At 40.6% G+C, this 14,403-nt stretch overlaps 1 protein-coding gene across 1 annotated transcript; it reads left to right on the top strand.

Annotated features, from left to right (window-relative positions):
* Positions 1-5,978: 5,978 nt before the first annotated feature.
* On the top strand, positions 5,979-10,470 carry ehf (ets homologous factor). The gene is made up of 8 exons (XM_068603486.1): positions 5,979-6,093; positions 6,514-6,771; positions 7,762-7,806; positions 7,948-7,992; positions 8,095-8,157; positions 8,286-8,324; positions 8,417-8,612; positions 10,331-10,470. The coding sequence occupies exons 1-8, from the start codon at positions 6,018-6,020 to the stop codon at positions 10,428-10,430; spliced, it is 822 nt and encodes a 273-aa protein (XP_068459587.1). The 5' UTR covers positions 5,979-6,017; the 3' UTR covers positions 10,431-10,470.
* The last annotated feature ends 3,933 nt before the right edge of the window (positions 10,471-14,403 follow it).

Genomic DNA, 14,403 nt, shown 5'->3' on the forward strand with positions numbered 1-14,403 from the left:
TGCACAACCTCTGTTCTCCTTGCATAGTGATTAATATAGCCAGTCAGATGACAAGCAAATAGACATGGCGGAGTACAAAAGAACAAGAAAGAGAGAGGATTGTGAATAATTCATTTTCTGTTGCACATCTCATACTGTAATTACACAGACATTGTTCTTTGACAGGGGAAAAAACGTGAAATTACAATTTAGGCAGTGAAATTGTCATTTGTAGCAGTAATTGACACTAATAAAATGATTTTTCCGTCTTTCCCCTTGGATCATATGCTAATCAAAATGTGAAGTATTAAAGAAGACACTAACGGCGTGATGAGCAGCTAATGAAAGAGGGTAGGCAAGTGGGACAGTAATAGACATACTCCCGCTAATAAGTTCCTGTTCATTAGAGCACGCAAACTGTACCCTCCTCCTGTCTTGTCTGTTTCTTCTGACTGACAACTTTGACAGCCTTTTCTGTCAAAGGTAAAGTTTTGCCCACATTCTCAAAATAAAGCAGTTATATTTCACAGGACCACTAAGCAAGTTATAAGCCTTTTTGTAAATGGATCAGTAGTGCACAATTATTGTCGGGTGACATAAGCCTCTGCTTGGCTCTCTATTTAAAAATAGATGACATTGTCTCGAATGCCAACATTTTTTTTTGACATTTTCCTGTGTCTGGGAGGATGTTTTCACTGCCTCTCATGATGTTGGTAGGCTGACTCACACAGTTGATATGACAGACTTTGATCTCTCCCACTCTTTTTCTCCATTTTGCTATTCCCCCAGTGGACTTCTGCATATGTCGACCGGCATCCACCCTAAAAAAGCAGAACGTAGATCCATGAAATGAGATGCCAAAAACCAGGCGCTCCTTGTGACATGGCGGAAAGAAAGGGTGATAGAGAAAGAATGAAAAAAAGGAGAAGTTGAGAAGCAGGTCAAACCAATGGCTATAATGAGAAATGTGTGACTTCAGTTCACTACTGATGGGCGTATTAATCTTACTGCAATAAAATCTGGCCAGGCATTCACAGTAGGAAGGCACCGAGCTCGGCTTAGGTCCCAAATTAGACCCTGGAGGCAATTTACCCTTTAAAAAGCGGTTGGGAAACTGTTGCAAAGAAATCACAGAAAATAGCACCTGTGTTACAAATAGGCAGCAGACGGGCTGCATGGAGGGCTTGAGGCGACTTATCCATAACTGGTGCAGGACGGTGTCATAGAGTCGGTGGGTTTTACCATTAGGACTGTAGAGATCTGGCATGGGGGGGATGAGGGGAACTCTCGGAGATAATCACGCTAACACTGAATTCCCTCATTACCTCTGAGGCTGAGCTGTGGGCAAGAGTCCAAGACACACACACACACACACACACACACACACACACACACACACACACACACACACACACACACACACACACACACACACAGGCTGAGAGCTTCCAAAGTGAGCTCAGTGTGAACTGTAGAGAGCACAGAACTAAGCCAGAATGTTGATCGCAGGGATCTTTGGCCAGCTGTGGCTCAGTGGGTAGAGCGGCAAACAAGGGTTGCGGTTTGATTCCCTGTCCATACGTCTGTGAGTGACAGTGTCCTTGAGCAAGACACTGGAAATGTAAGTTGCTTTGGATAAAAGCTTCAGCTAAATATAATGTAAAGAATCCAATGTGTGCTACTCTGATGTTCACTTCTCCCTAAATACTTGGTTAAATAAAGAGGTCAAACTGCATGTATGTACATGGCGATTAGTTTTTTCTGTGGAATGAGGAAAAGCTAACTATGTGATTAAATATTAAGACCTTGAAGTGGTTGCATAGTATTACTACCGATGGATCTATAATATACAAGAGCAAATTAATTGAGTTTATTTGTTCAGTGTCACCTCTTGTTTCCCTCCACACAACTCCAGCTCTGAGAAAAACCTGACATACTTTCTCACAGTCTTCAGCCTATTATGCAGTTCACCCCCCCTCAAAGTCTCTTCAATTATCAACATGATACTGTGAGTGCCTCTGGTCCCAAGAGGTATTGTAGTGGTACAAGGTTACAGATCAGATTTAGATCTAAGATCAAAGATGTTACAATTTGCCCAAACCCTAATTGCCGTCAAGCAAAAATAGATTGTTTGAACTCCTCCTGATCGTTGTCAGTGTGGGGCAACAGCGACTGTGAAGGGTGACAAAGTTCAGTAAAAATACTTTTTTTGACATATTTACCGCTGTGTGGATACTGTATTTTGTATCTACTCTGTTTTGATTTGCCATACGTGCTCTGCATTTGACTGGTGCAAACTGAAGGAGAAAAAAAAAAACAGGACAAACTTGTTCGGAGGAATTTGAAGGGGGGAAAATGATCCCCTTCACATTCACTTTCTCTTTGTTTATTAGTAGAGTTGTGCAATGTGCAGAGGCTGACTTGAATAGAAACATGATTTTATCTTTTGGACAGTTGAACAGTATTGCATCGACTTAGCTCTACAACATGTTCTCTACAATGCAATGTGACGTCCTCGAGTCATTGAGTATGGCTGTGAAAACCTTGCCAATTTGAATAGGTTAAAGACAGCCCATCTTGTGAATGACACATGGGGAAATGCATAAAACCTGAAAGGAAATGTAGTTCAGCACATACTGAATGAACCCTGGCGAAGAATTCACACATAATGAAGCAACTTTTGATTCTCCACTTCTTTTATTGTTGTGGTATGCTCACGGGGCTGTGCGGCACGCACACCAAAGCTAATTGTCGCCTGTCAATCTCCACTCAGACGCCTGTGGATCACCGCATGCTTGTGGAAGCTATTTTAAGAATTAATCAAAGGCTGGGTGATTGTGATGAGGTGAGGTCATCCATAGCTTTAAGTGAAACTAAAATAAACTTGTCCTAAATTATGATTATTTCTCAAACAGACGCAACATGTTCAAGTTCTCTAACTAACTGATAGCTGGGAGAGGCCTGTGGGGTAGAAACACTTAATTGAAGGCATTTGTAAATGTGTAACCTGACACAGGCATTTCTCCACTGCATTCTTTTCAAGCACACAGACACTAATGTTTTTTTTCCCAACATGCAGTTGCAGTGACTTTTAAAAAAGGAAAAGAAAAACATTCTCTCAGGGCCTCTTACCTGAATTGTCAGCACCTCATTCATCATGATGAAATAATACAAATGTAGTGCAACATAATAACACATGGGAAATGTTCTCTGAAGGTTAAATACTATTTTAAGCAACTATATGAACAATGACTTCAAGGAATCGAATGTTCTCTCTATGGGCTAGTGAGTGTCTGGATCCATGCCTGTGTAGGTGTGTTTTCCTGCGAGAGAGTGCCTGTGTAGGTGAGACGGAACAGTGCCAGTAGGAGATATAAAAGTTGTGTGAGGTGTGTGCGTGTGTGTGTGTGTGTGTGCGTGCGTAGGTGTGCATTATGCAAATACCTGCCTGGTATGACTCTGGACAGGTAGCCAATTGGTTCTGGATAAGGAAGTTAGGAGAATAAAAAAAAAAACGTGGGGCAGCACCTAGTGTGTCTGCAAGCTTTCGTTTGTTAATTCAAAGATTTGGGAAGCAGAAGGACTCACCTTGTCTCACTGTAAACACGAGTCCTCTAGATAATTGGAGTTTCCAGAAATAAGTATTCATCTCGTCAGTCGTATTGAGAGTGGATCTACGTCAGGCCTGATTCGACCCCACTCTTTGCTGGTAAGTTGTTTTACTGGCGCTGGGTACCCAGCAGTGCTTTTCATAATGACTGAACACAGTATATTAAACTGAGGTCTGGTCGAAATAGTGTGTGTGTTTTGATACCATTTAATGAAGTTATTATTTATTTTTTTAACATGGGTTCATTTAACCTATTCTATTCAAGTGTAGGTGTAGAAATAAAATAGAAGAGGACATTTTCACAATTGCTTAAATATTATTTTTATATTTGTTTTGGATCCCAGTGGGTTCGAACCTCCTCCCTCACATGTATCGAGTGTTGTTCCAAGATGGGAACAGTTTGATTATCTCTGTAATCACACATAACAGCATCTGGCATTTTAAGGAAAATCTGGATCAATCTGAACCATTGAATATGTATCTGTATAACAATGACTGCAACAAGTTTGGTGTAATGCAAGGCAAAATAGTGCATAACCTTTAATATATTCTCCTGTACTCACACATTTTTTAACACACTTTTCACACTGTCAACACGGCCCTTCCTTACTCTGTAACGCAATTACATCCACCTCCGTGTCAGCTTAAGCTTACTTCCATTACATTTAGTTGAGAGACCCGGTTAAAAATAATGCATAGAACGGAAAGAAAATGGACTAATCTAGTTACATCCGATGCTATAATAAGGCAACAATCGGGGACATGAAATCAGCGGTCTGACATCACGTCAACCCCGTGGCATATACAGGAGAGTGATTTTTCACTCAGTCTCAGCTAATGGGATATCGATCCATAACTGTGGCTATGTCTTTGTCTCTGTTCTGTGGTGCTGCTACATGACATACTTACTGCCAGGTTCATGAGATATGTGCTTGGCAGCGTGGACGGGGTTAACACACAGCATTAGGTGTTTGAGTAGACTTGGCAGATTGTCATCTAAGAAGCTGATCTACTTTTGCATGTTGGCATGTGTCACCTACCTCCCGGGGAAATCACTTTCAGGGTTCTTGACATTAGGTTGTTGGAAACAGGACTGCCATATTTTGAAGTAGCTTGTCTGTCTTTAACATCTCTGTTCGGCTGACAGCATTTACTGTTAACATGTGTGACAGGGCGTGGCGTAATTTTGTTTATAACGTGCCATAAAAGTGTGACAAAGATCTTCCAGGGAACAGGTTAAGAGTGGGTCACTGTGCAAAGAATCAGCTACGTGGTGTAGCCTTCTGAGACGGATGTTGACCTTTTGACAGCTTGATGAAGCTCCATAACGTTTACAAATACAAAAATGTCACATTTCTCATCACAGACGGATAATTCATTTCCAGTTCAAAACACATAAAGTTGATTTCTCAAAAACATGGCGCTTTGTTCAGATGTTGGCAAATGTTACTGCTAAACACTAAACTAATAAAAGTCTGGAATTTCATACCTGATGTCCCAAACATTTAGAATCAATATAAAATCGGTCATTGAAAGTGAACACTGTCGGTCATAACTGAGCTATTGTATTATTATTATTATTATTTGTGCTACACTTCTCTTCCCCCCGTTGGTCAACACAGTGGAGCTGTTGTAATAATTCTGAGTTTAGCTTTGGGATGCAAATGTTGTGGTTAAGACTGAAACATGCCTTTTCATAATCTTTACAGCCCTAACTGCTAATGTGAAACGTGAAAAAGAGTACAGACCCTCCTGAACACTAAATGAACTGGCAGTAAAAGAAGCAGCTTTAATATGTAAACTCAAATGATACGCGGATTATGGTTGACTTCAGGCCCTGAACAGCAGTCTCATGGGTGAAAGTCATCGTTTGTTTGACCATTCATCCTCAGTATCCTTCCACCGATGACTTTATTTTATACTACGGTCCTTGACGTCCTGCTTTGATCCCGTCATAATTTTTTCCAGCCACTAAAACTCACCTTGATCTGGGATGTATTGAGCTTCTTGTTCAATGATCCATGACTGATAAAACTGGAGTACACAAGCATGCATTGTTTCCTGTGAAGGTCTCCTGCTTACGTGAGGAATCTGAACCCAGCGTTGTAGAGGCACACTCCGCCACTAGTTATCAAAACTACTCTACCGGGGGATAATGAGTAAATGTAAATACTTTAACAGTTAACAGTTTTTTAACAGTTTATATATATATATATATATATATATATATATATATATATATATATATATATATATATATATATATATATTGTTAAATTTAAATATTTAAAGCACGTTAATGTGTGTCTCGTTGGACGCCAGAAAGCTGTAAGTTTATCATTCGGTTTTCAATTGATCCATACAGTAAATTACTCCTCTGCGGCCTGAACCTGTGGGCCATGGTACATCAGAGCGTATCAGCTACAATATGAGCGTAACTCCACCCACCACCCTCGACAGCCAGCTGACTGCTACCTGGAGCCCGAGGAACTCCTACCCTGATGGTGAGGCTCGTGACACACTCTTCATGAAGAACCCTCTCTGCCTTCACGGCTCGATGCACGCACTCCAGTCAATCACTTAATACACTGTACAAAGACAATTTCAAAATGTCTCAAGGATATATGCTTATTTGTTCTGCTGGTGGAGTTGGATGGCTTTCTGTTCAGCAATCCAGTTCTCTAACGGATTATGGCACTGAAATACAAAATGAAAAATCATTCAACAATTAACAATTGATGTATTGTTCACACGGTGAGCCCAGAACATAACGCTTGATTTAGAGATTCCACACCGAGAAGTTGCTCAACAGCTCTTTGCACCAACTGCTTTGCAGATTAATTATTGACAAATATGCAACGCTACTTGACAAATGCTTTTTTTTAAAAATGTTTTTATACACAACCATTGATATCTGCCTCCAGTTTCGATGGTGACGCCTGGTTACAGCAGTCGCCTGTGGCCTCGTGACTCCCCGCCTCAGTTCTGGAGTAAGTTCCAGGTGTGGGAGTGGCTGCAGCAGCTCATGGACATGCACCAGATCGATACTTCCACCATTCCCTTCCAAAACTTTGATATTGACGGCCATCAGCTCTGCAGCCTGAGCTACCAGGACTTCATCCACGCTGCCGGCAGCGTGGGACCCATCCTCTTCCACAGCCTCACGGAGCTGAAGTGGAGCGGTGCGTCTGAGAGGCTGATCGGGGGACTGGAGGGAGGGGGGATGATTAGTCACAATGAAAGAGATTCCAGTTGAGTTCTTGCTCAGGAGGGATTACCGATGCAGTCAGGGGTCACGTCGCGTGGTGCTGTAGAGGCGGCGAAAGACCAGTTAAAGCGAGGGATGATGGATTTGTTGTTTGCTCTTACCGAGTAGGTTTCCCAACAAAGCACAGAGGGGGTGTGAAGCTGAGACACTAGCCGGCTCATCCACTGTTTCTAATTAGAGTTTGAGGCGTATTGTACTGAAACTGGAGTTCATAGGCCTGAGGCGGCTCCTTTGGGTTATTAACTATAATCACGTGTGAATTATCATGGCTCATCATAGTTTCCCTAATGTCTAAAGTTAATGGAACTTTAAAACAACAGAGGGAGAAGACCCGGCACAACAGGTTTAACCTCCAGGTTACAGGGAGATTTGAGGTTAACCACATGAGAGCACAATGCTGCTATTGTTGCTGCAAGCTAAGCGGAACCGACTCAGCTTCTTGGTGCTACATGTGTTTGGTGCTTTTATACATCAAATCATTGTGGAACTGTTTATGTTACCAGGGTATCAAGGTGGCAATGTTATCATTAGTGGTAAGGAATATATATATATATATATATATATATATATATATATATATATATATATATATATATATATATATATATATATATATATATTATTCATCCATATTTCACTTGTTTCTGCTGTGGAGAAGGTAAAAGTATGTGCCAGATGCAGTTTTTCTACTAAATCTCATGAATAATTTAGACCTCACAATACCGCACAAGTGCAACTCACAGTGTGCCCTAAAACGGAGGTCAAGACTTTGAGCTAAGATACGGTTCACAGCTCACCACAATGTCGGTTAAATAATCAGTCTTTACATATTACACAACGCTGGCAAATTAAATTCTCTGATTTGTGCTGATAATTCTCTTCTTAATCCTCCCCGTCCCTGCAGGCCAGTACCATGTGGAATTAGAGCAACTGGAACTCAAACCAGAATGTAAGAGTCACTCAAACAACTTGTTAGTCCAGATAGACAAAAACATAAATGTCAACGCAGAAAGGCGTGTTGATAATCCCTCTGTTTATCTCAATCTGATCCAATCTTTACGGCATTCTTGTTGTCTTTTCCCCTTCGTAGTAGACTTCTCCTGTTCATTTTCAGACATCAGCTATCCACCTGCAGGTACTGTGAATATATCAGTCGGCTGCCTTATTTAATTTCATGCTTCATTTGGAGTGGCTCTTGTAACAAATTAATGAAATCTATTTTTCTTTGTTAACTTAGACATTTTCGATCCCTCGATTCCCTCTGCCGTGCCTCTTGCGTCCCCCGCCCCCTCCAGCCCTGGTGAGGAAACTACAAGATGTAAACAATACAACACGCTTTGGAATGGAGCTGCAAAATACATTTTACACATGCTTGAAAAAAGAAAATAGGTGAAAGGATTCAACAATATGTGCATTCATTTTTCTCAGATATCAAAAGGTCTGTGAGTCATCAGGTCAGAAAAGCCAGTAAGTCATATCAACACACCTTTACCTATTATCTGTTATATATGTAATGATTATACTTGTTTTACCATTCAACCTGCCTGCTTACCCCTCAGACCCAAGGGGGACCCACTTGTGGGAGTTCATCAGGGACATTCTGCTAAACCCCGAGCGAAACCCAGGGCTGATCAAGTGGGAGGACCGGACGGAGGGCGTTTTCCGCTTCCTGAAGTCGGATGCAGTGGCACAGTTATGGGGCAAGAAGAAGAATAACAGCAGCATGACCTACGAGAAACTAAGTCGGGCAATGAGGTACACCTGCAGCTATCACACGTGTAGTTATAGAAATACAAAACCAGACAATAAGTTATCAAATGGGGGCAGCTGTTGCTCATGGGGAGTAAAAACCACAAGCTCGCCGGTTCCATCCCTGTTCTCCCCATAGTGTGCATGTCGAAGTGCCCGAAAGCAACTCGGGCGCTTCACGGCGGCCCACTGCTCCTTACTAAGGATGCAGAGAATAATTTCCCCTCTGGGGATTAATAAAGGATATAAAATGTAAAAAGAAAATCCCCACGTTTCACTCTGAGGGGAGTGGGATGAGTCTGCAGAAATAAAGTTCCCACACTTTCAGGACATTAACAGTTACACGGCCCTTTTTTCCCCATTGCTGGTTACTACAGTCGGATGGACTCATTTTCTAACTGCTCATGTTTTCACTTTGCTGCCAAATGAGCTCCTCTGAGCTTCTCCTCTGAGAGTCTCCCCGGCGCCTGCAACAGTCACAGCTTTACATTCAAACAAGCTAATCTAATGAGCTTAATTTCATCATCGTGCGAACCACTGGCAGTTTCAAAATGTGCCCACAGGTATCGTCACTGTGACCACAAAAGCTGATTTTCTATTTACCGTGCTGCAGAAGGATTTGCAACTTGATGGCATCACCAAACAGATTGGTGCTCTCTGATAACAAAAGCAAAGGAATAACAACCAAACTAACTTAGTTTCCTTTCATTTGAATTCATGTGATTGAATTTTGTATGTTCATTATGTACAACAGTGAATCTGAACAGGAACAGTAATAATCTCCTGACAAAATGACTTATCATCCATGTCAGGATGACATTAAATGCTAAATAAATCCAGCCAGGGCAAAGGGAAAGCTTTGTTTTCATACGTTAATTACATATTTGATTAAGTATACATAATATGGTTGAAGTAATCTGAGGAACACAAACTTGAATTCAATATGCTAAGGGAGGAGACAACACATGATGTAAGTTGTTTTAGTGGAAGACAGACATTCTGTCACATATGATGACCAGAGTGAAACAATAAAGCTGGTAAAACTCTACATTTCTTTTTCGTCCCCGAATCTCATTATAAGAACAAAAGCAGCAACGTGTTTTTCTCTCAATACGTTTTGACTTCAGCCGCCTGTCTCTACCTCTCAATCCATTGATTCTGACACTGATGTTGAAAACGATGTCACAAATACATACTTTGAGCATTAAAAAATGCTAAGAAACTAGGAAACAGCGGTGTTTTTTTTTGGGAACAATACTCAAACCAAAGGAAATTAATTGTTAGGAATTATTTTTAGTGGTGGATTGCTAGTTTCATCACAGGACAGCTGATGTGGGATCAACTCAAAACACAGCTGTCACCGAGCACGACTGCGTGGCTCATTGGTGTGTTTTTCATAAGAGTGGAGTTTTATGGCACAGATTAATACGTTACATTAGTTTCGATACACACAGTACTGGTTAGTAGGATCAATTCATTGGTGGTTTCAAAAGCTAAAAACATGTCTGTTCTCATCACACTATAAATAGTTGTAATTTATGTAAATCATCTGGTTCAGATTTATCAGAAGTAAAAGTTCTATAAGTGCAAACAACCACACGTTATTTAATTAATACTTTAAAGTATTACATTGCATTTTTGTATAACGATTCCAACCACATTTTAGGTGATCTGTGATGAATTCTTTTTAATTTGTCTGACAGTGTTCATCTGTCCTGTTACAGATATTACTACAAAAGAGAAATCCTAGAGCGAGTAGACGGACGCAGGCTGGTTTACAAGTTTGGAAAGAATGCAAAAGGATGGAGGGCGTCAGACAAGTGACAATTTCACTAATTTATGTTGTGTTTATGTTGTATGCAAATATGATGTGTTATTGTTGTTTTTATTGAGCCTGTTTGATAAAAAAAAAATGTTTCAACTGTTTACACTATGTTGATAATGTTATGTTTGCCTTGATTTTGTAAAATTCTCTTCTTGTGACATTGCACTGATATGTTTTTTATTGTGCCTGTTTTTTAAACGTGCTTATTGTATCAGCGTGTCAAACCCCACACATGTGTGTTTATGTAACATAAAACAGTAAGAATCCTATTTGTCGAACATCTTTTCAGATAATACGAAGTCCCAAAGGAGCACGTGTTGATAGCATTCACAATACGTGGCAAACAAATGTATGTTTTAACAGATACTGTGAAGTGTCCTTTGGGGAGGATGCTTGATCACTCCTGAATAACAACAACTTCAATAAATGGCAAAACAACATCCCATAAATGGAATGAAGTACAACAATGCATAAACAAGTGATACATATTTATATCTACGAAACTGAATGGTCTTATTTGGTTCATTTTATATTTTTTGCATTCATTGAGCTTTGAAGAAAGTATGTACATATCGGATGATGATTGATACAAAATAAAGCTCATCGTTGTTTTTAATTCTACGGATGTCATTTTTTCAGGAGTGCATTTTGGGTGTCACTGTCTACGCCAAGGGGAGGATACTTCCTGAAAGCAGCACTTTGAGTTCAACATGGCGCCTACATTGCAGCTATTGTTGCCTGTGACTTTGTTTAACATCGTGGAGTGTCCACAAAGTGTGACTTAGATCCACAACTGTGCGCCGTGTGGCCACTCAATCTGCTACAAGCTCAGCTGTGAAAAGCCACGCACTCAGAGATAGTGCAGGTCAGCTCTGTGTTATCGCTGCAGTGTGAAGTGTCACACTGTCAATCGGAGGCTGGCGCATGTCACAGTTTCCACGCTGGTTCCATGCAGGCAGGCAGATAAAAATGGCCGGGCCTCGATGGCCAACCAGATGAAAGCGGGGGGCAACATAAGACGCCATACTTTGGCCTGTGTTCACAAGCAAATTTGTTCTAATCTTCACTCTGATTCATCTGGCGTTTGTAGCCCTTCTCTGCATAGCGTGGCACTGATTGACTCCATGTTCGGTTGTTATCTTTCCTGACTGCTTCAAAATGTGCTCACTGCACCGCCGCCGCATCCTCGCTTGTGTCGCTCTGCTCACACACACATCGGTGTCACTATCCCACACTGTCATGATGCGAGCTGGAAGAAATTCCACCATATGTCGCTATTAAGAAGTAATCTTCTGGTGTCAGGCCCGATTGAATTTCTGAATGATTGACATCAGGAAACCATCTTTGATTAGAGGAGTTTGCTAATGTTGTTTTCCATTGACGACTAAATGAAATAAAGAAAATTGCGGACGCAGGATGATATAATCAGTGACTGCTCCTGATTAGATTGAGATAATGGCCATTGATTGCCATATTGTTACATAACTGAACATTAGGCATGCAAGCAATGCAATTCAAACTCAAGTGCATATTCATTATACTCAATTGTTTAGATTCTGTGTTGTTACATACAATCCCTCTTGGTGGTTCCTCTGGAGCAGTGCTCATCATGACCCATATTGTGCACTTTTAATTTCAAGTGCACACAAAATGTAATGTGGCGTGTTTTTAAAGATGAAATAAAATCATAGTTATACGTTGCATACGTTTTAAAACCTCAAATAATGACGGGAAATAAGATGTATGTTGCAAGCCGCAGATAGATGAGGTAAAGCAGTGCGAACAAGTTTGTGTGCATTATTTGCTCCTTACATCAAATGATTCATTGTATTCCTCCACCATACTGACGCATTGCATGGTACATGCCACAAAGAGGTGCACATGTATTGAGAGGCACAGACAGACGTCTGAAAGGTTGTCTCAGTTTCGCGAGCTGTAATATGGGCACATGTTGGATGTGACAGTGTGAAGATAAGTATACAGTGAGGCAAATCATTTGGACTGATCCAACCCCTGCAGCCCAAAGAGACAGGAGCATGATTTAAATAACCTGTGAATGCAAACACAGGCTTTACTTACTATCAGTGTAAAGATCCGCTAGAGCTATACTGACAGCTGAATCAAATGATGTATCAGCTGCCTTTAATATGCAGGAAAAGCTGTGTGTGATTCACTGAGACCTATGACTAATATTTCTTGACAATCAACTGTACGTGGAAGATAATGAGACTTGGGAAAGCACAGTTAAACCAGCACAACAAGTATTTTTAACGCTGGGTTGTCGGCACTCATGGCAGGCACTGATGGCTCTTTGGGAAACATGCACACAAACCGGTTGTAATTGATCTGGGAAGTAAAAAAAAAAAAAACCCAGTCATGCAGCTGTGAAGAGATATTTAATCCATGTGACTCACTTTGGCAATGACTGATTTTGTTGCACATCAACTGACATGATAAGAATAGTGCAGACAACTGTCTAGAAAGATGACAACACAATGCATGTTCAGGTACAAATCTATTTGCCTCCAGTACTGTGTGTCACACTGGGCGGCACAGATGCAATAATGGCTGCCTTTGTTTTGCTGAAAACAATATGCAATATCAGCCCAAAAAAAACCTTTATCTCTTAGTGTCAGAAAAAAAAAAAGATTCAGATTTGAATGAGTCACGCAAGGACTACTTCATTATTTAAATGTGCTGCATTAATTCAATCAGATAGAGGCTGGAGGAAGAACAGGGATGTGATGAAAGATAGGCTGAGCATGGGCATAAAGACAGCCAGCTGGGATGTTGTGTCAGTGTCTCAGTTGGGCTATTGTGTTCTCTCAGCAGATACACACAACCAGCTTATCAGGCCCCCTTATCATTTTCTCTTCACACTCAAATGGACCTGTGAGGCATTCAGCCCAATCTGCGAGTTGGACGGATTAGAACTGAGTCACTGATGCAGCTTTACTTTTTGTTTTGTTCACCTCCCAGTTAGAAACAACACGCTGCTTTATAAAATGAACAAAAGTTCAAATGATTTTGCGCTCACATGAAACAAAAAACAGCACTGAAGTCACTGGGCTCACAGAAACAATTGGTAATTGTGTGAGAGATTTTTAGAGTCAGAAACATGAGGAAGTATTCATGACAATGCAATGATGTGTTCTTGCACAATTTCCTGCTATGACTTTGGACTTTCCATTAAAATGTGTTTCCCCGTTCACTTTTGACCAATAACTCACACAATAATTTCCTTGTTGCACTCACTATGGCTCTTTTATCAACATGTGTAAACACATGGTTATGGTGTATGGCAAAACATATTATTAAAAATAAATTATTCTTTTCAAATTTTACTCATGTTTGATGAGGATTTCAAATTAGCTCTCTCTCTCTCTCTCTCTCTCTCTCTCTCTCTCTCTCTCTCTCTCTCTCTCTCTCTCTCTCTCTCTCTCTCTCTCTTTTTCTTTAACAATATTAACATTTAACTATATCAATAGTGCACACTGATAAGTTCAATTAAAAAAAACATTTAGCAGTCATAAGAACATAATTATGTGTACACATTTAGATGACAAATGTGTTGCTGAGCAGAGAATGAAGTCGCTCTTCCTCTAAGTGTGATTGTATCAGAGCTTCTCCTTGTATTGTTGACATAGCGGGGCTGGTTGTGCGTGTTTTCAGTATGAACGTGCCCCAAAGATTATGAGCTCATGATCCAGATTGACAACAATATGATGCCAATCTGGATCAAGGATCGGAGCTGTTAACAGGTAAAATACAGGCAAATAGTATACTGTGTTTTATTTTTATAACGAGCATTAGCACCTTTTCCACATAAAACGTTCCGGAAATATTGTTTTTAACCGTAGACTCTATTAAAGGGCTTCTAGCTTCTTCTTTGTACAGCTGCTCTTCATATTCTCTCCAGCAGAGGGCAGTAGATCAGTGAGCATGGGGGTTTCGACCGATTTAGAACGCAAC

The sequence above is a fragment of the Clinocottus analis genome, unplaced genomic scaffold (assembly GCF_023055335.1).
Source record: "Clinocottus analis isolate CAN_PGR_092001 unplaced genomic scaffold, fCliAna1.0.p SCAF_6, whole genome shotgun sequence".
NCBI lineage: Eukaryota > Metazoa > Chordata > Actinopteri > Perciformes > Cottidae > Clinocottus > Clinocottus analis.

Bases quoted from the DNA above. Each gene is read 5' to 3' on its own strand.
- ehf (XM_068603486.1), top strand. From the start codon at position 6,018: ATGAGCGTAACTCCACCCACCACCCTCGACAGCCAGCTGACTGCTACC. The intron at 6,094-6,513 runs GTGAGGCTCGTG...ATCTGCCTCCAG, and splicing joins GAGGAACTCCTACCCTGATG to TTTCGATGGTGACGCCTGGT. The intron at 7,993-8,094 runs GTACTGTGAATA...TTGTTAACTTAG, and splicing joins CATCAGCTATCCACCTGCAG to ACATTTTCGATCCCTCGATT.